The sequence below is a fragment of the Tenrec ecaudatus genome, chromosome 11, assembly GCF_050624435.1.
Source record: "Tenrec ecaudatus isolate mTenEca1 chromosome 11, mTenEca1.hap1, whole genome shotgun sequence".
In the NCBI taxonomy this organism is placed as follows: Eukaryota; Metazoa; Chordata; class Mammalia; order Afrosoricida; family Tenrecidae; genus Tenrec; species Tenrec ecaudatus.
Window position 1 is genome coordinate 74892387 of NC_134540.1, and position 27846 is coordinate 74920232.

At 44.1% G+C, this 27846-nt stretch overlaps 2 protein-coding genes and 1 long non-coding RNA gene across 4 annotated transcripts in view; 1 reads left to right on the forward strand and 2 right to left on the reverse strand.

Annotated features, from left to right (window-relative positions):
* The window catches only part of CREG2 (cellular repressor of E1A stimulated genes 2), a 56147-nt gene that overhangs the window by 13340 nt on the left and 14961 nt on the right, over positions 1-27846 (reverse strand). The window lies entirely within an intron of this gene.
* On the reverse strand, positions 5426-8080 carry LOC142461397 (17S U2 SnRNP complex component HTATSF1-like). The gene is made up of 2 exons (XM_075563269.1): positions 7924-8080; positions 5426-7680 (listed from the first exon to the last, which is right to left on the reverse strand). The coding sequence occupies exon 2, from the start codon at positions 7649-7651 to the stop codon at positions 6098-6100; it is 1554 nt and encodes a 517-aa protein (XP_075419384.1). The 5' UTR covers positions 7652-7680; positions 7924-8080; the 3' UTR covers positions 5426-6097.
* Positions 5626-27775, forward strand: LOC142461398 (uncharacterized). 2 transcript variants are annotated; one of them, XR_012786890.1, is made up of 5 exons: positions 5626-8191; positions 11465-11582; positions 20118-21502; positions 25670-25691; positions 27354-27775. It is a non-coding gene; the product is annotated as an uncharacterized LOC142461398 (long non-coding RNA). The 2 variants fall into 2 exon arrangements; XR_012786891.1 differs by having other exon boundaries at positions 5626-8162.

The following is a 27846-nucleotide window of genomic DNA, read 5'->3' on the forward strand; positions in this document are numbered from 1 at the left end:
AATGTATGTATGGATCATAAGAGCTCTATGCACCCCAATAAAATGATTTAAAAAAAAGAGAAAAATCTAATGTAACCATTTCCTTAGTATGTATGAACTTTCCTCTGCAAGTTTTTCTTCTAAATTCACTTTATTGGGGGCTCTTACAGCTCTTATCACAATCTATACAAATATCTAGTGTGTCCAGCCTTTTTGTACATATGCTGCCATCATCATTTTCAAAATATTTTCTTTCTACTTGATCCCTTGGTATCAGCTCACCTTTTGCCCTCCATAAATTATAATTTTCATCTTACATCGTCTGCTGTCTCCCTTCACTCACTTTTCTGTTATCCGTCCCCCAGGGAGGGGGTTATATGTGGATCATTGTGATCAGGTCCCCACCCCCCCCCCCCCCCGAGGTATCACTCCTCTCATTATTGGTGCTGAAGGGTCTATCTGTCCTGGATTCCCTGGGGTGCGAGCTCTTATCTGAACCAATGTGCATGCTCTGGTCTAGCTGGATTTGTAAGGTAGAATTGGGGTCACGAAGGGGCGAGGAGGAAGCATGAAAGAACTAGAGGAATGTTGTGTGTTTCGTCGATGCTATACTGCACCCTGACTGGCTCGTCTCTTCCTTGTGACCCTTCTGTAAGGGATGTCCAATTGTCTACAGATGGGCTTTGGGGTCTCCACTCCACTGTCCCTCCTGTCTAGTTGTTTCTGTAAGACTGTCTACACCCACGATTTTCTGAAATTTCTCATTCCAAATCAAAACACAAACTCACCACCCTTTAGTCAATAATTCTGACTCATGGCAACCATATATGGCAGTGCAAAACCGTCTCTGTGGGTTCCTCAGACTCATTTCACAGGAGTAGAAAGCCTTCTCTCTCTCTGAGCAGCTGGTGAATTTGAACTGCTGACCTTGAGCTTAGCAGCCCAACGCATAACCTACTATTACCATCAGGATTCTCAGAAACATCTCACTGAATTATTTTTAAAAAACAGACCTATTGTTATGGGTACTTCATTAGTTATTTCAAACATGAAGACTCATGTCATTTGATTCTGGGGAATTTTTCTTTATCTTAGAAAATTTTTCTTAGCTTGCTTTCTCTGAATTTATTTGTACTACTGGACCTCTCTGCCGTGCTAACCCAAAGGTCAACAATTCAAAACCACCTGCTCAGTAGGAGAAAGAGGTGGTTTTATCTTCTGGTAAAGAGTTAGTCTTGGAAAACCACAGGAACAGTTCAGCTACAGGGTCACGATCAGTTATAAATGACTCGAAGGCAATGAGGTTTGTTTGGACTGGACCTGTCTCATATCTTTTCTCTGTATTTGTCTCTTTATCCTATTTCCTGGAGTTTACCTCAGATCTACTTCTCAGGGGTTTTTTGTTGTTGTTTTACTTTCAGATCTTTAGTTGAGTTTTAAATATCTGCCATCATATTTTAACCAGTAGCACGTGAGTCAATTTCAACTCATGGCAACCAATAGTGTATCAACTTGACAGCACATAAACACACTTTTCTGGTAAGTTAATCAATGTATTTCTTTAATTAAGTCTATCTGAACTTACCTGTTTCTTGTGACTGAAAAGATTCCTTACTGAATAGAACTTCACGTTTCTGGAACTCTGTGTGCCTCTATTCTTAGAAATGATCATGTGGCCCAGACATTCTCTTGTAATGTTAAGTGGCAATAATAGCTCATGAATGATCTAATGTTACCATGGGATCTGATAAATCAAAGGCATGGTTCCTATGTGAACGGTAGCTAAGCAACCGGAACCCACTCACTGCCATCAAGTTGATTCTGACTCACACCAACTGCATAGGATTTTTGAGGCTGTACATTTGTATGTAAGCACACAGCCTCGCTTTTCTTCCTCGGTGGTTGGTGGGTTTGACCCCCTAGCCTTGCAGTTGGCAGGCCCACATGTAACCCACAATGCCATTAGGGCTCCTCAGCAGCAAAACAAAGATAGTTTGTATTATTCTTTTTGTTGTTATTGTATACAAAGCAAAAACACACATCAAGTCAGGTGTCTAAAAGCACAGTTCAGTGACATTGATTACATTCTTTGAATTGGGCAATACTATTCTTATCCTCCTCTGCATCGTTTCTCCCATTAACAGAAACTCATTGCCCAGTAAGGTTCTTATCTACTTTCAATTTACTGTTGTCAATTTGATCATTTAGAGATATAAAAGACAAAACAATGTTCAAGGCAGGTATTCTTTCCTAATTCAGTTGAATTATTCTCTAGTTTTAAGAATACTTAAGGGGGTACTTTTGGTTTGCGGTTTAAAGATTATTTTAGAGCAAGTTTTGGAGGTTCACCCAGTCTCCATGGCTCGTCAAAGTGTGGGACCCACAGACATGTGAAATTTTGTTCTGTACTTTCTCCCTTTTGATCAGGAGTCTTCTATAAGTCTTTGAACCAAATGTTCAATATTGATAGCTGGGCACCATCCAGTTCAGCTGGTCTCACCACAGAGGAGGCTGATATTAATGGAGGCAATAGTCACACATACTCCCTTCTCTTCCCATTTGAGACTTCCCTCTGTTGCTCCAGGTAAATAAAAAGCCATTGTGACTTGAACAGCTGCTTGCACTCTTTTAAGACTCAAGGCATTATTCAACTAAAGAGCAGATACAATGGAAGCACCGCAGGCCAATCAAATGGGATGCTTTGTGAAAGCATGACCCTAAAACCTCCAAACCAAGGACCAAGTCTCGTGAGGTGTTTGTTGTATGTACATAAGCAGTGTCTCCAATTCCATTCTATAGGCATACAACTCATTGACACCAATTGTATTTATTAGCTGTGCAACTGCATTTTAATTTTCCAAACTCCCTACTCCAAATGCAGTTACCCCCACTTCTACCTTTCCCCTCACTCCTGGTCCCCAGAAAGATAATTCTATTATCTTTTAATAAATGTTGGTCTCTAAGCTTGCTGCTTCTTCTCTCTTTGTATGTCATACAATATTTATACTTTTGTGATAGATTTATTTCACTCAGCAATGTCAAGTTATACCCACATTGTAGCATGTTATCAAGGCTTCATTTTTATTACTGGCTGAGCGGCATTTCACTGTAGTACTACATCTTGCTTACCTGTAAATTCATCTGCTGATGGACATTTAGGTTGTTTTCGACTTTAGGGTGTTGTGAACTGTGCTGAAACGAACACTGTTATATACACCATCTTTGGTTTTCGAAGATCTTATATACAAGGCATAGTTATAAATCAACCCCTGTAAAAAGACTATGTTATTAAAACCTTGAGGTATTTACAATGGTTCATAATAACAAATTAGTGCTACTTTGCAATGTACACAAACGATCACTATATTATGTTGTAAAACATAATATATTTTAGTATACCTAGTAATATTTTTATGCATAGAAAAAAGTACACTACATAATACGTAAAGGGGTTTCAAAAATTCAAGGGAAAATACCATTATCTTCTAATTCCTATTTTTCTAAGTTCTTGAAGCCCCTCATATACTGACATTTGACTATTAGAAACAAACTACACCCAACTGTTCTTTCATACAAAATTAAACAGATTAGGAATGGAATTTGTAATCCAGGGACTGCCTATTCAAGTCTCTGCTTTCAAGTTTTTTTAGTACACAACTAAAGAGTGGAATCAAGGCCATGTCAGTTCTAGTTTTTTTGAGGGACTGCAATATTACTGTCCACAAAGGCTTTATCATTTAGCATTCTGACAAGCGATGGGCAAGAGTCCCTATTTTCCACATCTCCACCAACATTTGTTATTTATTTTAAAATTTCACTTCTAATGGGAGTGAAATTGTACAAAAGTAAAACCAAGATAAACAAGTGGCCATCTAGCTCAGAAGCAACAAAACCCACATGGAAGAAACACACCAGCCTGTGTGACCATGAGCTGTCGAAGGGATCAGGTATCAAGCATCAAGGAACAAAAAATCCTATCATTGAAAATGTGGTCCAGTGCAGAGTAGAGACTCAAAGCCCATTGGTAGCCAAACGGACACTCCTTACTGAAGGGTTGTGGGGAGATGAACCAGTTAGGGTACAGGATAGCAATGATGAAACATGACTTTCCTCTAGTTCTTAAATGCGTTCCTCCACCCCATCATGATCCCAATTCTATCTCACAAATCTGGCTAGACCAGAGGATGTACACAGGTACAGATAGCAACTGGAAACACAGGGAATCCAGGACAGATAACTCCTTCAGGACCAGTGGTGAGAGTGGCGATGCCTGGAGGGTGGAGAGAATGTGGGGTGGAAAGGGGAACTGATTACAAGAATCTATGTATACCCTCCTCCCTGGGGAGGGACAGCAGAGAAGAAGGTGAGGGGAGACATAGGACAGTGTAACATATGACGAAATAATAATATGAATGATGAAGGGTTCATGAGGTGGGGGAGCGGGAAAATGAGCAGCAGATATTAAGGGCTCAAGTAGAAGACAAATGTTTTGAGAATGATGATGGCAACAAATGTACATATGTTCTTGACACAATGGATGAATGTATGGATTGTGAGAATTGTATGAGCCCCCAATAAAATGATTAAAAAAAAAAGTAAAACCAAACACACTGCTGCAGGGTCAATTCTGACCCACAGCAACCCTATCAGGTTTTGAGGCTGTAAATCTTTACAGGAGCATAAAGTCTGTATCTTTCTTCCATGAGGCTGCTGGGAGGGTCCTTTTGATTAGCAGCCCAACACCTCATCCATGCAGCTACCAGAGTTTTCCTTGTGGAAAGTGGATTAGCTTAAAATGAAGTTTGTGATCAGCCTTGTGGTTATGTTTTACAACTCTGATGGCTGAAGGACCATCTTCTCATATTTGGTGGCCATTTCAATGTCCTCTTTGGTAAGATGTCTAAGTCCTTTGCACATTTTATAGTTAGGCTTTTGTTAAAAGTTATACACCGCATATACTGGTGTATAAGCCAAGTTTTCCAGCACATTTTTAATGCAATTTTTGTGGTAAAATTAGGTGCCTCGACTGATATTTGGGTCAGCTTACACTCAACTATATATGACATATATCCCACCCCCAAGTTTTACATGCTATACAAAAGTAGAATATTCCTATGAAACCTTTTGTAAATTAAGGTGTAAAGCAAAGAAGTACCATGAGAAATATTTTAAGTGCTCTCAGATCCAAGAAATAACCTACTAAGCCATACTAAATAACACATAAAACCAAACTTAACACTCACATGTAGTGTTCACAGTGAGTTCAAAGCTACGATAGATTCATACTGAGATGCTGCATGTGACTCTTGGGGAAGGAACTCAGCAACACTGCTCTTGGTGCTCGGGGAGCACGCTGCCTTTTTAACAGCTCACTACAAAACAAACTCTCAACACTAAGTTCTTTTTTGTAAAAGCCAAAATCCTCTCTGAATTTCTGGTTAGGGAAAACAGGTACTAATGTAGGCTTTTATTATCTTTTTATTTTTAGATATCACAAACTTGAGACAGAGTTGTATGTTTAAAAATGTTACTCATGCATTTGACAAATCTGACAAGTATCCAGTTTACTTGCATTGTGAATGTGAACTTTTAAATGTACAACCAATTAACACACATGTAAAATGATTAAGTAACAATGAAGACATCAATGCATTACTCTGATGGCATCCTACTACTACGCACATGTCATACTTCTAACAATTAACCTGAAGCAGAGGAAAATGTAAGGCTAACGTATCTCCTGAAAATGCAAGTGAGAGGGATTAAATATTATCAACAACTACTGAGGAAAGGGATCCTTCTTCAAGATTCTCAAAATAACCCAGTCCCCCTTCTCATTACACTCAACAGCTTGTCAACTGTAGCTCCATCTTCCTTTTCATCTGAATTTTAAAACCACCTTCCCCTTGCCCCCTTTTATCTGCATTTTTCATCCTTTTAAATCTGACGCATCATCAAATACTTTTACATGTTATCTTCTGAAAATTATCAAAACCTTCCTCACCGGATACCGTGTCAGAGCCATCATCTTTAAATCTGGATTGTTCAGTCTTAAGTCTCTTGTTCAAGATTTTCATCGAGCAGTCTTCTTCAGATTCTTGGAGCTGTTTTCAGACTCCTAGTGGGGGCCAGCCTCGGCTTCAGAACCCCTATGAGGGTCATCTTCCTGAGACTCTTTTTCAAGGCCGTTCTCTTCACAGTCCATTTTGAATTTCTTCTTTTCTGGTTCTGATTTGGAGCCACTCTCCTTAGCTTCTTCACTGGCTCTGACTTCCTCAGATGCCCTTTCACGGAAGCCTTCCTCTGACCCTCTTTTGAGGTTGCCTTCTTTAGCATTTCTTTCAGAAGCTTCTTCAGATTCTCCCCCAGCTTCTGGTTTTTCACACTTCTCTTCATCTGTGGGAGTTTCAGATGTCATTTCAGCTGCAGCATTCATTTGAGATGTGCCAGGGCGCCCTGACAAATGTCTTATTCCAGAAGGCCCTGCTTGTTCTGAAGCACTGGTAAGATTGGAATTTGGGCCGCCTCTCTTGCCTGCAGGCTCGTTGAGGAAACTCTCCCATCCTTTCAGCCTTTCCTCCCTTTCTCTCGAGGTCTCCTCCACCTGATAATCTGTAGTCCCATCCCATGTTTCGGCAGTGATTTTCCGGCCACCAAACCACCTTCCATTAAAGGTCTGAATGCAATGATCAGCTTCCTCTGGCTCTTTAAAGGACACAGAAGCCACACCATCTGGATGTCTATCATAGAGAATGACTTTCTTAATTTGGCCAAACTTTGAACACTCAACTCGAAGGTCTTCTCTGATTTCATTTAATACCAATGGATCATCTTCAAAATCTTTAGGATGAAACATGTTTTTGATGATGACAACTTGCTCGTGGCGCTTGCGGATAGATCCAGCTTTCCTCTCAGGCCTCCAATCCAACAGCTTTTTTTGCATGGACAGTTTCTTCTTGTAATCTTTGCATTTCTTCTTCTTTTTCGAGGCATCATATTCCCCCTTCAGCTGAAACTTTGCCGCCTCAACATGCAATCTGTACCCTCTAATTTCATCTTCATCCAAAAATTTTAATGCGAGCTCCACGGACTCTCTCTTCAGGTAACAGCAGAGCCCATCTCCCTTAAGATTTCCTTGGTTATCTTTGTAAAGCTTGACCTTAAATTCTTCGGTTTGAATATCTCTCATAATAATACCAAACTTGGACATGAGCTGTATAAATTCTTCCAATGTAATGTCTGGGGGCAAGCCAGACACGTAGACATTGGTATTTCGATCTTCTTCAACGTGAAACCATCCCGAGTCAGCCTTTTTCTTCTCCCCCTTCACCTTGGGCTCAGTGGGCTCGGGTTTTTTTCTCGGTGGAGGCTCTGCTGCCCTGCCAGCGGCGGCGTCTGGCGCGTCTTGCGTGTTTGCCGTAGAGCTGGGCGCCGCATCGTTAGAGAAGCCATAATTGGCCTGATAAGAGGCAATGAAATCTTCAGTGATCTTGGGGAACCATGCCTTCTTGTCTAGATCCCACTCGTAGGGGGTGTCTGTCGGCTGCTGCCCCAGAGAATCTGCTTCTCTGCCAGGATCTTCCGGGGAGTAGCCTTCCTTGGCGTTTCCGTACAACGCCTGCATTCGCAACTGCTCATCGAATTCATCGTACCCTCTCATGGTGCCGCTCATGGTTCCGACCTAGGCCCGGGGCAGGGTCCCTACAAGTGAAGAAGGCGAGATAACTCTGGAGCGGAGCAGCAGGCAGGCCCCCGAAGCCAGCCCGCTCCCAGCCCCCCGTCACGGAGGCGGCTCCGCGCACACCCGAGCCCGCGAACCAGCCGCCCCAGCAGCTCCCGCGCGCCGCCCGCCCGCCCGCCCGCGCAGGCCCCGGTCCGGTCCGGTCCCGTCGGCCGCCTGCCCCCGCGGGCCCCGAGCCCGGCCCCGGTCCGCGCGCCTCCCACCTGCGACACTGGGCCCCCGAAAGCTCAGTCCGGGACGCCGCGGCGACCTAGCGGGTCCGAAGCGACCACGGCTCCCGTCGCAGCGTCAGGAAACGACTTGAGGACGCAGTTTTGCGGATGCGGACGCAGGCGCCATTGACGGCACGTCGCGACGTCGTGAATCGCGTCGCCACGCCCACACAGGGAGCGTTCGTAAAGCGGGGTCCACTTGCCGCAGTCGCGTCTCATTGGGTCCCGAGGTACGGCTTCCCAAGCCAGCTTCCTCCCGGTCGGTAACTTGTCTTTCCACGTAATGGAGCAAAAGTTCTAAATTTCTATAAGGCACTGCTTATCTAGTGTGCCTTTGTTATTATTTTAAGTAATCCACTGTTAAAAGTTAGGCCCGATAATGTTGTTCCTGCGTTTTCTAAGAATTTTCTGGTGTTAGTTTGCACATTTCGGTCTTTAATTCATTTGGAATTTGTTTTTGTGTGTACTGTTAGGCATGGATTGTGTTTCATTTTTCTGCAGTTTTCATAACACCATTTATTGACCCCAGACGTGTGGGTTTATTTCTGAATTCTCAACGCAATTCCAGTAACTTGTTTTGATTAGTGTAGCTGTATAATAATATGTTTTAAAATTTAGAAGTGTGAAGTCTTTAAAATTTAGAAGTCTTCTGTGCTCATCTCTTTCAATGTTGCTTTAACTATTCGCAACCTCTTGCTATTCCATATAAATCTGAGGATTAAAAAATGTATGGAAAGAAGCTGTTGGAATTTTGATTCAGATTGCGTTGAATGTATAGATTGCTCTGGGTAATATTGTCAGCTTAGCAATATTAAGTCTTCTGTGAACATGGAACATTTTTCCATTTATTTAAGACTTCATTAATCATTTGAAGCAGTGTTTTACGATTTCCATTGTGTAAGCCCTTCACCTCCCTGACTAGATTTATTCCTAGGTATTTTGTTCTCTTAGATGCTATTGCAAATGGAATCGTTTCCCTCTCTGGTTTCTTATTGCTAGCGAATAGAAGCCCAACTTATTTTTGTTTGTTGACTTTTCACCATGCAACTTTACTCAATTTCTCTACCAGTTTTAAAAGTTATTTTCCCATCTCTTTGGGATTTTCTGTGTATAGGCTCATGTCATCTGCAAATAGAAATAATGTTACCTCTTGTTTTCCAGTCTGGACAACTTTTCTTGGTTTTTTTTTGGGGGGGGGTCTTATTGTCCAATCCAGGCTTTCTAATACAATATTGAATAGAGATTATGAGAACGGGCACCCTTGTCTTGTTCCCAGTTTCAAAGAGAAAGCCACAGTCTTTCTCCTTGAGTATAATGGTAGCTGTTGGTTTTTCATGTATGCTCGGAATAGAAGATAAATATTGAGATCTTTATTCAAATCTTCTTGAGGGTTTTCATTTTAAAAAAGGGTGCTAGATTTTTACCAGATGCCATTTCGCATCCATAGAATTGAGTACGTGGTTATTTTCCTTTGTTCTAGTAATTTGGTGTAATATGTCAGATGATTTTCTAATGTGAACACATCCCTGCGCTTCTGGAATAAATCACTGAGGGTTGTGATTTATTACTCTTTTAATATTACTGTTTGATTCTGTTTACTAGTATTGTGTTGAGGACTTTTGCATGTATATTCATAAAGGATATTGGCCTGTAGTTGTCTTGGGGTGTCTTGGCTTTTGTTATCAGGGTAATATTTGCTTCATAGAATGAAGATAGCCTATATTTTGAAACTGTTCACAAAATGATACATTTCCTTGAGGTAAGATTATATAGACTATATAATCTTGGGTTTTCCAATGCCTTTTGAGTAGAGGCACTAACTAACTGCCTTTGTTGTGAACCATTTTTTCAGGTTTATAGAACATATGGCCTATAGGATAGCTCAATATAGTGTCGCTCTCTGGAACAGAGGGTAGGTGTTGTATCCAAACACAAAACCTCACTGGCATCCAGTCAGTTCTTACTCAGTGACCCTATAGGACAAGGTAGAATTGGCCTGTAGGTCTGTGAGACTATAACTCTTCATGGGAGTAGAAAGCCTTGTCTTTTTCCCTTGGAGCTGGCTGGTAGTTTTGAACTGCTGACCTTTCAATTAGCAGCCTACCATGTTACCCACTATGCCTCCAGAGCTCACAGGTGTTGGTTGTATGGGCACTGGAGATTCAGTGGCAGAAACCCTGGTTTGATTCCTGGATAGTGGATCTCAACAAAGTCAGAACTCCACTGTCCATGAAGCCTTACATGTTGCACACAGATTTCAATGGAGCTTCCAGACTAAGAAGGACTGGGAAGAAAGGCCCAGTGATCTGATTCAGAGTATCAGTCACTGAAGCACTATGGCTCACAGTGATCCCATCTGCAACTCATCGTGCGTCTGGCACAGGACGGTGTAGCATTTAATTTGGTATCACACCGAGTCGCCATCGTTTGAGGGCGAGCTCCATGGCAGCTAACAACAAATGAAGCTAATGCCTCTCTCTCTCTGCGGTTAAAGGAAAGCAAACTTTCTCTTTATTGTAAAGACTAGTTCTTCAAGCTCTGGGAGCCTCTCCTAGAATGCAACCGTGTGTGTGTGTGTGTGTGTGTGTGTGTGTGTGTGTGTGTGTGTGTGAGAGAGAGAGAGAGAGAGAGAGAGAGAGAGAGAGAGAGAGACTAGTTCTTCAAGCTCTGGGAGCCTCTCCTAGAATGCAACCGTGTGTGTGTGTGTGTGTGTGTGTGTGTGTGTGTGTGTGTGTGAGAGAGAGAGAGAGAGAGAGAGAGAGAGAGAGAGAGAGAGAGAGAGAAGACTAGTTCTTCAAGGTCTGGGAGCCTCGCCTAGAATGCAACCGTGTGTGTGTGTGTGTGTGTGTGTGTGTGTGTGTGTGTGTGTGTGTCCATCCCCTGGCCTTCTGTGTTTCACTCAGTTGGAGTTTGGCCTCCGGAAGCCACTGTCATTAGATGCTGATAAGAAACCCTGGCTGTTTATGCACGCACTGCTGGAAAGAGGGATGCTAGGGGCTGAAGGGCTCTGGCCACACTGACCCCATCTATCAAGTCAGTGGTCACTTTGAGGGCATCAATCCCCTTTTGTTATGGATTGAATTGTATTTTCCAAGAGTGGGTGTTGTGATTACCATCACCCATACTTGTGGATAGGAGCTGTGGTGGCGCAGTGGTTAAGTGCTCCAGCCTCCACAAAATGGCAACAGCATAAACTCACAGCGACACTCCCGGTGAAAGACCTAGGGCTCTGCTCTCCTAAAGATTACACCGTGCGACTCTCTCCTGGGGAGGGTCCCTGGGTGGCTACAGGTTTGGGGCTTGTTGTTTGGTGCCATCAAGTCCATTCTAACAGCGACCCTGTGCTCAACAGGGTGACACACTGCCAGGTCCTGTGCCATCCTCACAATTGTTCCCATGCTGCCCCTCACTTTACCAAGCCTGGTGTCCTTCTCCAGAGACCAGTATCTCTCAAGCAGAGAGGGGGGGAGATAGGTGCCAAGTTACACGGCGATCTGAAGGAAAAGAAGCTGACAGAAGTCCCTTCCTCCAGAGGGGACAGAGAGAAGATCGTCCCCTGCAGCCAGCATCCTAAGTTTGGATGGCTGGCTTTGCGCTTGGGAACCCCAAAGTCAGCAGTATAAACCGACCAGCTGCCCCTGGGGAGGAAGGTAAGAAGTCTTTACTCCATAAAGATTTACATCCTGGAAAACCCTAGGAGGGTTACAGTGGGTTTGGATAACTGCGAGAAAATAAATTTCTGTTTGTCAAATCCATTCACTTGTGTTGTTTCTATGATAACAACCTGAGACACTAGATAAAGAAAACCTTTCACCTTGCCCTAGGGCCGTGCCACCTGTACCAGCCAGAAGAGACAGCTCACGGCCCAAGGGGACCACAGTCCGACATGGAGAACCAGCAAAGCCAGCCTACTCATTTATAGGTGGGCGCCTGCTTGAGGACATGCGGCAGAGTGCCACTAGATCTCTTTCTCTGCCCTGGGCTGCCTCTCTTCAGCACCACGACTGACTCGCACCCATTTTTGAACCTGTCACCTCTGCTGAGGGAAAGGCTTGTGCATCTGGCCAAGGAACATCTTTATAATCTTTTAATTATTTTTTCCATAGCAGATTCTAATATGGTTCATGATAGTTTAGTACAGGGGAGAGAGGGGGCAGAATACTAGAAGGGGTTGTTATTAGATCAGGGGAGGGGTTTCATGCCCACAGGCAGGGACCCTCATGGCAATACTGTTTCAAGGCATAAAAAACAAAACAAAAAACCCCAAATCCCAAGCTGTGGAGTCAATTATGACTCAGTGATCTCATAGGATTTTTGAGGCTGTAAATCTTATTTTAAAAATCATTTTATTGGGGGCTCATACAACTCTTATCACAATCCATCCATCCCTCCATCCATCCATCCATCTACATTGGTACATTGGTTGCCATCATCCTTCTCCAAACACTTGCTTTCTCCTCGGGGCTGAACATCTTTACAAGAGCAGGTAACCTCATCTTTCTCCCTTGGAGCAGCAGTGGGTTCGAACTGCTGAAGACCTGGTAGTTAGCATTTCAAGTGTGACCCACCAGGACTCAGAGCCTCCAGGATATTGAGGCTCTGGAACAGTACTGAAAGAACCATCAGCCATAGCACTCTGTGCACAAAAGTGTACGCTGACCTGGGAGTTATCATGGAAATCATGAAACCATGACTTTGCATGCAAATTGCTTCTATTTAAATGAGAAAATTGTTGTCCAGAAAGCCATCCTCCTTCCAGATCAGCAATTGTTCTTAATCTTTTAAATACATTTTCATGAGCTACAATTTCCTAAGAGCCGCACAAAGGCTATACATTTTCTCACAAATATACATGCAGCTTTTCCAACCACTTTATGTCCCGTTCATTAGTATATTTGAGGAGCCCCTGCGGCATAATGGGTTACGAGTTGGACTGCTAACCACAGGTTGGCAGCTCTAAACCACCAGCCCCTCCTCTGGAGAAAGACAGGCCTTTGACTCTGGCAAAGCGTTATACAGATTCGGAAACCCACAGGACCAGTTCCACTCTGTCCTGTAGGGTCGCTCTCAGTTGACATCGATTCCATAGCAGTGAGTTTAGTTTTTTGGGTCGTATTTTTAGATATTTTTGCTCAGAAGTAAAGAAATATTTGAGAGAAAATGTTCTTTGAGGATTTAAAGTTAAAATAATAGAAGTAAATAATGGGCAACATTGGATTACTTGTTCACAATGTTTTAACTAATATTAATAATGTTAATTGTAATGTAAATATTTGTTTTCCTCACATAGTTTAACTCAACAGCCATGGTCAATTCTGGCTCAGAGCGACCTGACAGGACAGAGTAGAATGGCCATGAGGGTTTGGTAGACAGTACATCTTGTTGTTTTTAAAGACAGTAGATCTTTATGGGCGTAGAAAGCCTCAGCTTACTCTTGAGGAGCAGCTGGTGGTTTTGGATAGTTGACCTTGCAGTTAGCAGTCCAATGTGTCACTCACTATGCCATCAGGACTTTCAACTTTCATATATGGAAAAAGTTACTGGCTTTTTGTGATCCCTGAAATGTCTGGTGCAGGGCAGAGATACCATTTCAATACACTGCACTGTCCCATTCAGTGCCTGACAATGTCACTACTTGTGGTTAGCACCTAGGTGTGGTCTCTTTCCCTTAAAGGAAATTTATTGGCAACATCTGGGGCACTTGTGTTTGCCACAGAGAATGGGGTAGGAGCTCTACTTTAGTGGGTGGAACCAGGGATTCTCAAATGTCCTGCAGTGCAAGGAACTTTCCTCTATAATCATCTGTCCAGAGGTTTGATGCTATGGCTTCATCTCTCGCTTTATATCTTTCAGGCAGTGTTTCTTGAAGTAGGTGATCAATGCCCTTTGGTGAAGGGGGTGGGTGTGGGTGGAGGCTGTAACAATCCAGGGAGGGCTACGCTACACAAACAATACCTACACTTTAACCTGGGTTATGGGCTATTGCAGAGCCCTGGTGGTATAATGGGTTACATGTTAGGCTACTACCTGCTAAGTTAACAGTTCGAAGCTACTGGCTGCTCTTCAGGAGAAAGACATGGCTTTCTACCCCCATAAAGAGTTGCAGTCTCGGAAACCTCAGGAGGCAGTCTACCTTGTCCTATAGGGGCACTATGACTTGGAATCAGCTCACTGGCAGTGAGTTTGGTTCTTGGGAGTTTTACAGACTATAACATAAAGGTTTTTAATAGCTGAGGGCACTGGGAGTTGTTTTTTTTCTAAAAAGAGGGCAGTGGGTCAGATAAGTCTGGGAACCTATGCTCTAAAAGAAGGAAGATGAGTATAGACCAAGGTTTCTCATTCTCAGCTCTGTTGACATTGAGGGCCAGGTAAAACTTTGATTATGGTTTGGTTTGTGATCTGCAAGGTCTGCAGTTCGAAACCACCAGCCACTTCGAGGGAGAAAGACTCCTATAAACTCTTACAGCTCAGAACCCCACAGGGGCAGTTCTACCCTGCCCTAAAGGGTCGCTCTGAGTTGGCATCAACTCGATGTCAGTGAGTATACTTAAAAAATTATTAATATTTTGTTTTAGGTGAAAATATGCACAGTAAAAACCTATTCCCATTCAAGAGTTTCTGCACATAATATGGTTCCTTACTTTTCAAAGAACTGTGGGCACCACCGGCCACTAAGAGGGACTGGACACTGGAGATAATGAGGTCTGGTCTGAAATAAAGGGGGGAGTGTGACACTCAGGCTGGGGAAGGAGCCTTACTGGAGAGGTTAAGCAGGATGTTCTAGCAGAGTTGAGAAATGCACGTGAGGGTTTTGTTCATGGGTTTAAATGAAAGTGTTGGCCCACCCTGTGGACTGTGCTGATGATGCTGAACTCCCTCTGTGCAGGCACAGAGGAGGGGGAGCAGAGCTTCACGGGGCTGGGGTGTGGCCAAAGGGACTCCTGAGGGGAGAGGGCCACTTGTTTCCTGGACAGCGAGGAAAGTGGAGCCAGGAGGTGCTGACAGGTGGTGGGATGGGGATGGGGGTTAAAGACTTGGGGGTTCCATGAGAGCCCAGCACGTGGCGGAGGGATTACACAAGTAACCCAGGAAGATCAGGGGTAGGATGCTTAGACCTGAGATTCTGGATCTGGTAGGGTTATGGGGGTAGGTGGCGAAGGCATGGAGAAGAACACCTGAAGAAGCTAGGGAGTGGGATGCTGGCAGTAAGAAGAGGGGGTTCCAGTAGGAAGGGGAACTGGGAAGTCTCTGTTCTTTCCTGGCCAGCTGCGTTTAGACATCCTGCTTTGTCATTATCTCCCTTAGACTTGACTTTAAGCCCTAGCAGTGCAGTCTCGCCGAAGGCAAGCCAAGGAAGGCAAGCACAGAATGGCTGCCATCATCTCCCCAATCCTTCAAGAAAACCGTTCACGACCATGTCTTTTTCTTTCAGAGCATTCCTGTATAATGTCTTGTATTGTGTTGATTATTGCTTTGTTCTTATTTCTTGGTAGTGTTTTCCTAGTATGGCTTTGGCTTATCTTGACAATTGTCTGTGTCTCCCAGCAGGATTGACAGACAGCATCAATGAAAGCTCTCAACCTGTCCAACCCCTATAACCCTTCCACTGCGTCCAGATGCCCACCTCTTTCCAGGGGGTTAAGCATGGACAAGGGACCAAAAGCATCCTACAGATGTGTCTGGTTAAATTCCAAGCACAGAACTGCTGATTATTCAAACAATTGCTTATCTGTCTACAGCCTTACATTCTCTGTGAACGTAGGTGTAAGAGGAAAACCAAATGTAAATGTACCAGCAAAACAACCCACCATTCACACGGCCTCGTATTACATTACCCACGAGAACATCACACAGAGTCTCTATCAACGGCTTCTGTGAGAGCCACATACAGACAGCGGACTGATTCATCACCTTAGTCAGCTGTCAAGTCCCCTCTGACTCCGGGGACCCCTGCGTGTCAGAGTAGCACTGTGCTACATGGGGTTTCCATAGTTGGTTTTTTCCAGAAGGAGGATCACCAGATGTCTCTGGATGAACTTGAACCGCCAACTTTTCAGGTAGCAGTGAGCATATTAACTGTTTGCACTACCCAGGGGCTGTCACTTTTTTAAAAATTAATAAATCTTTTTATTGGAGCTCATACAACTCTTACCACAATCCATACATACATCAGTTGAGCAAAGCACCCTTATACATTCGTTGTACTCGTCAATCTCAAAATTTACCTTCCACTTGGGTTCCTGGAATCAGCTCGGTTTCCCTTTTTTCCCTTCCCCCTCCCTCCCCGCTCCTCCCTTCCCCCTGGTCCCTTAATAGTTTATAAATAATTATTATATCTTATCTTACACTGCCCGGCGTCTCCCCTTACCCACCTCCCCATTGCCCATCTCCCAGAGAGGAGGTCACACGTAGATCTCCAAGATCGGTTCTCCCTTTCTACACCCCCTTCCCTCCCGGTGTTGCCACTCCTACCGCGGGTGTTGAGGGGTTCATCTGTCCTGGATTCCCTGTGTTTCCAGAGCCCTACTGCACCGCTGTACATCCTCTGGTATAACCAGGTCCGCAAGGCAGAATTGGGGTCATGATAATTGGGAGGGGAGGAAGCGTTCAGGAACTAGAGGAAGGTTTTGAGTTTCATTGTTGCTACCCTGAACCCGAAGTGACTCATCTCCTCCCCACTACCCCTCTGGAAGGGATGTCCAGCTGGGGCTGTCACTTTTTAAGAGTGACATCCTCCCCAACCAAGCTCTATTCTAGTCTCAGGGCACAGGAACCATGTCTTAATCACTCTGCTCCTGAATCACTGTCAAGTTATATAGGGAGTTATTTCTGTTTGCTGGCACACCCTCCAAGATTCTCGTTTCTAAGAAGCTGAAAGTGATTTTGCTTGTTTTCAGGCTGTTGACGCCCTTGCTACTCCTCATTTCAGTGAACTCTGGGTTTTTTTGTCCATAATACTTTTAATACTTTTTCCACTTTTAAATACTGCTTTTAATCTTGTGATTGCAGCATGGAAGATCCAGCTTTATTATTTTTTAGAAACAGCATCAGGCTCATAAAGTTATTCGAGAACAGTTACGTACTTCCAAGGTACTTTGGAATGATTATGTTTCCGCGTTGGTAACCAGGCCAGGACAACAATCCAAATACATCGTCTGGCCACCTCTGACCAAATACTGGTGAGAAGTGTTCAACGGGACAGTCAGCTGAAAAGCGCGGCCAACCACAGTGTCACAGGGGAACCAACTCAGCCCCGCTAACAGCTTCTCCACAGCAGCCTCTGCAGACGCTCTGCAGGTGGGCAGCGCAGGTGATGAAGAAGGGCAAACACCGATCTGCAGCCCGGGTCTGCCTTCTGACGTCTCCCTCACAGACATTGCCCTTGGGTCTGGCCGCCCCAGTGGTAGTCACAAACAAAGTATTCTGAAGGCCACTTTCCTCCTCAAGGTCAGGAGTCCTGCATTCCCAGGGAAACACTGGACGGGGACCACTTAGGGGCAAAACCAACCCTCTCACCAACCGTTTTTCAACTTCTATCACGGCACAAACGTGTAACTGAGTACAATAGAGTAAACGGCTATTCTTATTTATTTTTGGCTTGGGGGCGTGACTGGAGGAAACACCACAGATATTCCCTATACGGGTTGGCTGTACGAACTTACTTCCAGAAGTTTGTGTACTGTCTGAGAGTCCAGTACCTCTCCAGTGGTGACCTCCTTTGACCTTTCCACTGCACCCAGCTACATCTGACTGGGTGGGATGGGGTGGTCCTTTCTTAACCTAGCATCTCTGGACACGTGTGTTTAGAGAAAGTACTCTGCTAAATGTCCTTGCTCATCTTGGGACAGGCTTTTCTCTCAGACAAAACAAACCAGTTGCCGTCCAGCCAATTCTGATGCCCAGTGACCCGTGTCTGTCTGGTGGGATCGCATCCAGGCAGGTTTCTCTGTGCCGTGTCAAATCTTGTAATTCCACATACCTTGAAAATTGCACCAAAAACCAAAACCAAACTCACTGCCATTGAGTCGATGCCAATTCATGGTGACTATAGAACAGGGTAGGACTGCCCTGCAGATTCCTGAGACTGTAATTCTTTTTTTTTTAATGTGAAAGCAAAAATATTTATTGAGTCTTCAGGATTCAGAATTTGTTCAATGTCAGCATAGGGAAGCATGAAAACCTAGATGCAGTGATTTTTGGGGGGATATAATTTTCAAAGCTATGTACTTAAAATATTTTTACAAAACAATCTTATCACCTTGAAAGTACTCTCCCATTACTTACCATATATACTTGAATATAAACCGACCCAAATATCAGCAGAGGCACCTAACTTTTACCATAAAAGCTGCATTAAAATGTGCTGAAAAACTCAGCTTATACATGAGTATATATGGTAATACAGGGTTCTCAACCTTCCTAATGCCACAACCCTTTAATACAGTTCCTCGAGACTAATTCTTTAGGAGTAGAAAGCCTCCTCTTTCTCTCTCCGAGCAGCTGGTGGTTTGCAACTGGTGACATTGCCATTAGCAGCCCAGTGTGTAACTACTGTGTGTGGCCTAACCCAGTGTGTAACCACGAGACCCCCAGGACTCCTTACATAATCAGATTCACTTCTGAGTAGGCTGTTAGGCAAATAGTCAGTGGCTAAGTCCACTCAGAGTCACTTCAGAAGAAAGGCCTCGTGATTTTTCCCTCGACAAATCAGCCGTTGAAAACACAGCCCATTCCTAGTCTGCCACACATGGGGTCCCTGTGCATCAGGACTGACTCACTGACGCCTGCTCTCCTGGCTGGGGAAGGAGCATAAGTCGTCCACACCGTTGACTCCTCTCCAGCTTGCTGCTTCAGCTCCAACCCCTTTCTTTAGAGTTTTTACACTTCTCTATCATTTTGATATGCTAAGGATGCATGAAATTTATATTCATCAACTAAAGATTATATGTGATTGAGACACCTTAATGTCTACATTTTTAAACATCTGTATTATAAATAAGCGTAATCACGACACCTCATACATTTCAAAGAGAAGCATTAGCATACACTGGAATAAGTTACTGTAACCTAAAGCGCTTACTGGGAAAAGACTGGGTTTCTACTCCCATAAAGAGCCACAGTGTGGGAAGGCCACAGGGACAGCTCTACCCTGTCCTACAGGGCTGCTGAGAGTGGCGATCGACTCGATGGCTGCAGGCTTGATTTTGTTCTTTTGGAACTTACTGCAGGTAAGCTAACTTACACCCTGCCTTCCTGCCCCCACCTCAGTTTCTTGGGGATTTTTCCCCCTTCAATCTGCTATTTATTTATTTTTAAATCATTTTATTGGGGGCTCTTATAACTGTTCTCACCATCCATCCATCCATGTGTCAAGCACATTTGTACAGTTGTTGCCATTGTCATTCTCAAAACATTTGCTTTCTACTTGAGCCCTTGGTATCAGCTCCTCATTTTCTCTCCCTCCCCGCTGTCCCTCCCTCATAAACCCTTGATAATTTATAAATTATTATTTTGTCATATCTTACACTGTCCAAAGACTCCCTTCATCTACTTTTCTACTGTCCATCCCTCAGGGAGGGAGTTATATGTAGATCCTTGTAATCAGTTCCCCCTTTCTACACCACCTTCCCTCCACCCTCAGTATCGCCACTCTCACCATTGGTCCTGAAGGGATCATCTGTCCTGGATTTCCTGTGTTTCTAGTTCCTATCTGTACCAGTGTACATATTCTGTCTAGCTAGATTCATAAGGTAGAATTGAGATCATGATAGTGGGTGTAGGGGATGAGGAAGCATTTAAGAACTAGGGGAAAGTTGTATGTTTCATCATTGCTACACCCCCGCAACCCTTATGTAAGTGGATGTCCAGTTGCCTACAGATGGGCTTTGGGTCCACACTCTTCTTTCACAATGATACGGTTTTTTGTTCTTTGATGCCTGATACCTGATCCCGAAGACACTTTGTGATCACACAGGCTGGTGTGCTTCTTCCATGTGGACTTTGTTGCTTCTCAGCTAGATGGCCACATGTTTACCTTCAAGCCTTTAAGACCCCAGATGCTATGACTTTCTATGTTGTCCAGAGGCATACATGTTGGATGCAGATGTCCAGATAACTGAGGATCCCCTTTCATTTGCCCTCACCTTATTGTTAGTAACCAAAAAAGGCTAATTCTTGCTTTCTAGTCAACAGAGGCATCCTGGGATTATCCTAAGACTCAGGAAACTTGTGGGAAACTGAAAACTGGGAGTATATTTTCGTAAACGCTCAACATTTAGATGTTAAGAAGCCTGGGAGGCCAAGACTCCCTTGCAGGAAACCTTCCCATTCCTGAGCTGGAGATGCGTCCCATTCACATTCTCCTAGGTAAAAGTTATTCCCCTCCCTCAATGTTGCCCCCGTAAGAATAACACATTTAAGGTGCTGTCTGCAAACACATGGTCACTCACTATACTCTTGAGGGTCAACTACTTGAAGGCTGTCTGCCTGAAGGTTGTCAGCCATCTAAGGCAAACAGACTTACAGTCTGTCCCACCCTAAGTAGGACCCACTCCCTTCTGATAAGGGTAATGAGACATCTAAGGTCAAGCCAACAGAGCTAAAGTTAGGCTGTCATCTTGACTCTAGAGCCCGCCCATCTTGTCACATAAATACCTTTCTGTCACAGGTATGCCTCTAGTAAAACCAATTCCTGTGCTTTGCACCCCTAGCTCGCCCCGCTCCTGTTACCTGTATGTCTGTTGTACAACCCCTTCCTGTTACATATGTGCTTACCATGGCCTGCGTGCCCCAAATGATATAAACTTGTGAGATTACATTACTCTCTTTCTGCTTGGACCTGGTTCCTGAAGTCGTGACTGAGGAGGTGAGTCCTTGTGATGTCTCTTTACCTCTCAAGTACACAACTGCCCCTTAGACCCATTCAGTTAGGGGGAGGCTGGTGCCCCACAGACACTTACTGTCCTGTTTGTTTGCTAGTAAGTAATGATTGCATTCAATGATTGTCCTGAACTTGGAGTAAATGTAAACTATCTGTACAGGACTCTGTTGGGAGCCGATAGCCATTAAGACCTTGGCCTCAGACACGTAGCAGAAACTTGGCCTAGAATTTTCTCACAGCAAGGCTTTGTTTCCTGCCCAACTTCGCCCCCACATTCCAAGCTACGTGCTCAGTAGCACGGGCAGTTGCGATAACTGACCTTGTTGCCATTAGTCAAAGTACTGAGCACCCATTGAATTGCAGATATACCATATTAGGAACATAGTGATAAGTTCACCCGGTAAGCCTTGATTTGCACGCGGATGTCACCACGGACGTCTTTGAGTACTGTTGCACACCCTTTGTACCTTATTAGGAACATGTAGCCGATTGGTTGTTACACAGTAAAAAATGTGCCTCCCACTTCCTTCTCTGTTGTAAATATATACCCCGAGTTTTGGCGAAATAAACGGGCTTGATCAGCACTTGTCTTGCCCCACGTCTCTCTGTCTTTTTTCCATCCAGGTTTGTTGCCCCTCTGGGTCACCGCGTGAGGGTCTTGCTGGACGAAACCCCAACAGGACTCCTTAGGTGTGAATTTCAAAGTAAAAAAGTATATCATCTCAATGCATTCTGACTTTAACTGGGACTCTGTCAAGACAGCCTGCATTGCTGTAGGACCCCTGTTGAGTCCACCTTCTCCTATAATGTATCTTTTTCTCTCTAACTTGAGGTTTGTGAATTTGGCTCTGCAGTTCCTGAGCATGAACCTCTAGTTTCCCTGCCATCTTTTCTTTAGGGTAGGGTTTCACAAAGTGGGTGGTGTTGCCCCCTGGAGGGCATTGGAGCAATGGGGGCGGGGCCTGCGGAAACAGATACCTACACTTTATCCTGGATTATGAGCTATAATATAAAAGTTTTTCATTGCCAGGGTGCTGAGTTTTTTTTTTCCTGAAAAAGGGGTGGTGGGCCAAATAAGTTTGGGAAGATATGTTTAGAGCAATTATTGATCGTTTTGTTTCATATAGATAATTTTTTATAAGGAGCTTGTTGCAGGTTATAATCTTTATCTTATTAGCTTTTAACAAAATAAAAACACCTCTGTGCATTTGCTACTTTGGGTGCACTTCTGTGTTTATCTCAGGGAAATTACCTTATGTACTCGAGTGTAAGCCGACCTGAATATCAGCCAAGGCTCCTAATTTTACCACAAAAACTGCATTAAAATGTGCTGAAAAACTAGGCTTATTCAGGAGTATATTTGGTACTTAATTCTGTGCTTTTCTGATGGGGATGGCTCAGTCAATAAATGCAAAAGAATATTGAACAAAAATATACAACTAAGTCAATACTGAATCTCAGCAGTTTTTCCTTTACTTCCCATGACAAAGCAAATGTTAGTTAAAATGTATCGCAAATCATTTGATTTGAAAATATTTGCAAATCATATATCTGATAACAGTCTAGTACTCAAAATAGAAAGAACTCTTACAAACCAACAACAAAAAGACAATCTGATTTAAAAACGGGCAAAGAATCAAAGACAAAGAAGATACACAAATGGCCAAAAATCACATAAAAAGATGTACGCCATAGGGAAAAAAGCTACTGTATACAAACATTTTAGGGGTGAAGACGGGGTAGTATGGAAGAGACCAGACCAAAACCAGGGATGTGCATGGTAGACAATGGTGGAGGAGGTGGGGAAAGGAAAACAAAAGGATGAATACAAGGAAGAAAAGGGTAGTGGGGTCATGGGGCATTAATCCACCCAAGGGGAGGGTATTGTTTATATCTCCACAGGGAAAGTGGGACCAGACTTCAACCCAGTGTCGCAAGGTGTGAACGCAATATCCCGGTGTGGAGGAGGGAACCGGTGGAGAGGTCTGGGAGGCTGGCCCCAGCATCATAAATTAAGTGGATTCCTGCCCCTCCCCTGAAAAGAATTTGTTCCAAAGGACGACATTGACTCTGCAGCTCTGGGAGATGGACATATTTGATCAGAGCACACGGGAACAGATGAAGGGGCAGGAGGAGAGAGTGGAGCACAGCCTGGCCCACCAGGCCGTGATGATGATGTTCCTGAGTAGAGCAGCCAGTCCACAGAGAGAACAACATGGCTGGCCCCACTATGAGACATGATGCCCCTCAGTGACTAAGGGCGATACAGGGGACAGCACCGGAGACACAGCGTGGGAATTGCACCTGACCTGATCCCACCACACCGAGGCAAATCACTGGGGGAGTGCAGCGGAACAGCAAGGGAATGGAGTGGCAAGGTCCCCAGGGAATGCTGAAAGTGGACTTTGGGGCCAGGGCGTGGTGCCCCAACAGACTGGACTGGAAAACGCTCCTAAGGGCCAGCAAACGATCCCTGAACTAACTACAAGCTTTTCTCTTGTGAACTGTTTTATTCTGTTCTTTGTCAGTGGTTTGTTTTTGTTGTTTTGTTGTCTGGTTGTATACTGTTGCTTTGTTTTCCTCTGTCTAGTTTTCGTGCATGTTAGTGACTCCACAGGTCTGTCTGAATAGGACAGGCTGGATGAACTATCTGGAGGAAAAACAACGGGACTGACAGTTCTGGGGGGACTTGGGGTGGGGGGGTAGGGGGGGTAAGGAAGTGGTGTTAACAAACCCAGGGACAAGGGAAAAACATGGGACCCCAAATGGTAGAGAAGGGGGAGTGGCAGGCCTGGTGGGAAACGATCAAGGGTAAGGTTGCTTAGAGAAGAGGTATACTCTAGCCCAGGTGGCGATGAAGCATGGTAGTAGGGCAGGAGGAAAGTCAAGGGAGATGGAGGAAAGAGCTAGGAGTCAAAGGGCATTCATGGAGGTCTAGACAAAGACATGTACATGCAAATATATATAGGAGGATGGGGAAATAGATCTATGTGTCTATATTTATAGGTCAAGTATTAAGGTGGCGGAAGGACCTTGGGCCTCTACTCAAACACTCCCTCAATGCATGAATAACTTCTTTTATTAAATTGGAACTCTATGATGCTCACTCTCCCGACACAATGGCTGGAGCCAAAGTGGGTGAACAAGTAAATGTGGTGAAGAAAGCTGATGGTGCCCGGCTATCAAAAGAGATAATGACTGGGGTCTTAAAGGCTTGAAGATAAACAAGCGGCCATCTAGCTCAGAAGCAACAAAGTCCACATGGAAGAACACACCAGCCTGTGTGATCGCGTGGTCCCAAAGGGATCAGTTACCAGGCATCAAAGAACAAAAAATCATATCATTGCCTGCACACCTCCATGATAGGATCGCTGAAGACAAATGGGTGCATAAGCAAATGTGGTGAAGAAAGCTGATGGTGCCCGGCTATCAAAAGAGATAGTGTCTGGGGTCTTAAAGGCTTGAAGGTGAACAAGCGGCCATCTAGCTCAGAAGCAAAAAAGCCCACATGGAAGAAGCACACCGGCCAGTGCGATCACGAGGTGCCCAAGGGACCAGGTATAAGGCACCATGCCAAAAAAAAAAAAAAGATATAAGTGTGTGTATGCATGTGTATATATGTGTATATGTATATATATGTATATATAGATATATTAAATGAAGGGGGAAGTGCAGAGTGGAGACCCAAGGCCCAAGTGTCGACCAATGGAGATCCCCTCATAGAGGGGTTTAGGAGAGGAGATGGGTTAATTAGGGTGTGAGGTAGTATCGATGAAGAACACAGCTTTCCCCCGGATCCTGGATGCTTCCTCCCCCCAACTACCATGATCCGAATTCTACCTTGCAGGGCTGGATAGGACGGAGGCTGTACACTGGTGCATATGAGGGTTGGAGGTACAGGGAATCCAGAGTGGATGATGCCTTCGGGACCAGGGGTGTGGGGGACGATGCTGGGAGAGTGGAGGGTGAGTGGGTTGGAAAGGGGGAACTGATTACAAGGATCCACATGTGACCTCTTCCCTGGGAGAGGGACAGCAGAGAAGGGGGGAAGGGAGACTCCGGATAGGACAAGATATGACAAAACAATGATGTATAAATTACCAAGGGCATATGAGGGAGGGGGGAATGGGGAGGGAGGGGGGGGGAAAAAGAGGACCTGATGCAAGGGGCTTAAGTGGAGAGCAAATGCCTTGAGAATGATTGGGGCAGGGAATGTATGGATGTGCTTTATACAATTGATGTATGTATATGTATGGATTGTGGTAAGAGTTGTATGAGTCCCTAATAAAATGTAAAAGAAGAAAAGAGAAAAAAAAAAGATGTACGCCATTTATCGTTAAGAAATGTAAATCAAACCAATAATGAGTCACAACTTCATACTCACTAGGACGACTGTAGGGAAAAAAAGATGGACAATAACAAGTGTTGGTGTGGATATGGAGAATTTGAAGTGCTCATAAATTGGTAGATTTGAATGCAAAATGGTGCAATCACATTGGAAAACTCTGGCAGGTACTCAAAAAATTTAAACATAAAATTAAACATACAACCCAGTAATTCCACTTCTAGATATATGAGCAATTCCACTTCTAGGTATATCCCACTCCAAAAAAAAAAAAATCAGATCCTCCCCCAACAAAGCTATGTATTTTTTAAAAAACCCAACAACCTTAATCGCCTTCAATGTATTCTCCATTACACTTCATACATTTGTCAAATCTGCGATTCCATTCTTAGAAACATTTTTCAGACTCATCTGTTTAGATGGCTAACAGTACCTCCCTTGTTTTTTTCTTTACCTCTTCAATGTCAAATCGCTGTCCTTCTGTGTCCCTCTTCATTCGTGGAAACAAAAAGAAGTCACAAGGAGCAAGGTCAGGTGAGTCAGGTGCGTGGGGCAAGAGAGACATGCTGTTTTTTGCCAAAACTGGTGCACTGGGATGGCTGCATGAGCAGGTGCACTGTCTTGGTGGCAAAACCAGCCCCTGCCTTCCACAAATTAGTCCTTTTTGGTACACGGTTACACAGTCTTTTCAGCCCCTCTAAATAGAAAGCTTGATTAACAGTCTGACCTGGTAGAACAAACTCCAAATGCACTATGAGTCAACATTTTTGTCCATTCGGAAAGTTGATGGACGTCCAGAACGAGATTTGTCATCAATTGACATTGCATCTCTTTTGAAACAAGAAAACCACTCATACACTTGAGTTTTTCCCATAGCGCTGGTCTTGTAAGCTGTGTTCAACATCACAACAGTTTTTGCGGCATATTTTCCAAGCACAAAACAAAATTTCACAGCCGCACACTGTTCTCTTAAATCAGCCACCACCAAAAATGAGGTTTGAGTGAAACTGCTTTCACGAAAAAATTCACTGTGACCAGAGAGAATCTTCCTAGGCGATCCCACTGGGTGCACTAACTCGGAGCAAGTTGCTCGATGTTTGCCTAGCAGGAAAAATTTGTACTATGCAAGCTCCATCTAGTGGAGCTCTTTTCTGTTTTTGTTTGTGTTTTTTTTGGGGGGTACTCTCCTTGTATATGCAGGGAAAATGAAATATAACCACACAAACATTTATATATGAATATTTATAGCAGCATTATTCCTAATAGCCACCAAAGGGGAATAATCTAAATGTTGATTAGTGAATGGATACAAAGGGAGCCCTGAGAGTGCAGTGGGTTAAATATTTCACTGTTAACTGCAAGATCAGTAGTTTAAACCCACCAGTCACCCCAAGGTCAAGTGATGAGTCTGTCTAATCCAGTAATGCTATAACAGTCTCTGAACCTAAGGAGTAGTTCTGCCTGTCCTGAATTGGCTTGAGGGCAGTGGGTTTGTTTGACATCTGTACAATGGAATATTATTCAACCACAGAAAGGAATCAAATACTGACACATGCTACGATGAACCTTGAACTCATGCCAAGTGAAAGAAGCCAGACACATAGGCTACATGTTGTCTCATTCCACTTCATGAAATGCCAAGAAGGGGCGAATCTATGCAGACAGAAAGTAGGCTCGTGGTTACCAGGGGCTAAGAAAAGAGAGAAACCTGGAGTATGCTAATGAGCTTGAAGATTTGGGGGGCAGATTAAAATGTTCTGGAATTAATAGTGATGATGGTTGCATAACTTTGTGAATGTATTAAACTCTGAAGTATAGACTTTAAAGGGGTAGATTTAGAGCATGACCATGGTATCTTAATTAAAAACCTGTTAGGAGGCATTCATATTGAATGGTAACCCTTGAAGAGTTTTGAGACTGCAACCTAATTCCCCGGGATTATAACTCCCGTGTGGTGCCTATGAGCTCTACCAGAGCTGGGCACTCACCCTCATTGCAGATAAGTTCTATTTCCTACTCACTTCTGCACTTCCTACCGCACTGTGTTTGGCAAATGAATGGTCCTTCATGGAGCTCTAGAATAGGATAAATGGAATGAGTGGTCAACATGAACTTTTGCATGCTCACTGTTGGGGGTTCTGTTACCTGCTTTGTTACATACATACGCATCACCATGAAAGTGCCCTCTTTCCCCAGAGAGAGGAAGTAAAGAAAACTCAAGGCCAACTCAAAAACGGCAGAGAAAAAGAAGAAATGGCTGGTTGGGGGCAGTCAGTGGGAGGACAAGGAGAGGAGACCTGCAGGCGTCTGGAACTGTTCTTCATCTCTGTGAGCGAAGACTAGACCAGGGATCCTCATCCTGGCTGTCCGCTGGAATTCCCTCAGAATTATGAAAGTGCTGATGCCTGGAGTCCATCCCCGGACATTCTGATTTCACTGGTGTTAAGTGCAACTTGGTTATAGCTTGGGCAGTGGGTGGCAGGGTGGGTAGGGGCTGTTAAAAGTGGCCATGGTTGATAATCACTGGTCTGCGTCTTACAATCCACCCTCGAAAGGATCCAGGCAATTTGGCTCAGTAGCACTTTTAACTGCCGCTGGCTGTGCAAAAGCAGTTAAAATTCTCTCTTTACCAGTATGCACAGATCAACCAATAAAACAGTAAATGAGTTGTCCGATCAGCGACTATTGA

Excerpts from the sequence above, each read along its gene's own strand:
- LOC142461397 (XM_075563269.1), bottom strand. The coding sequence starts at position 7,651 with ATGAGCGGCACCATGAGAGGGTACGATGAATTCGATGAGCAGTTGCGA.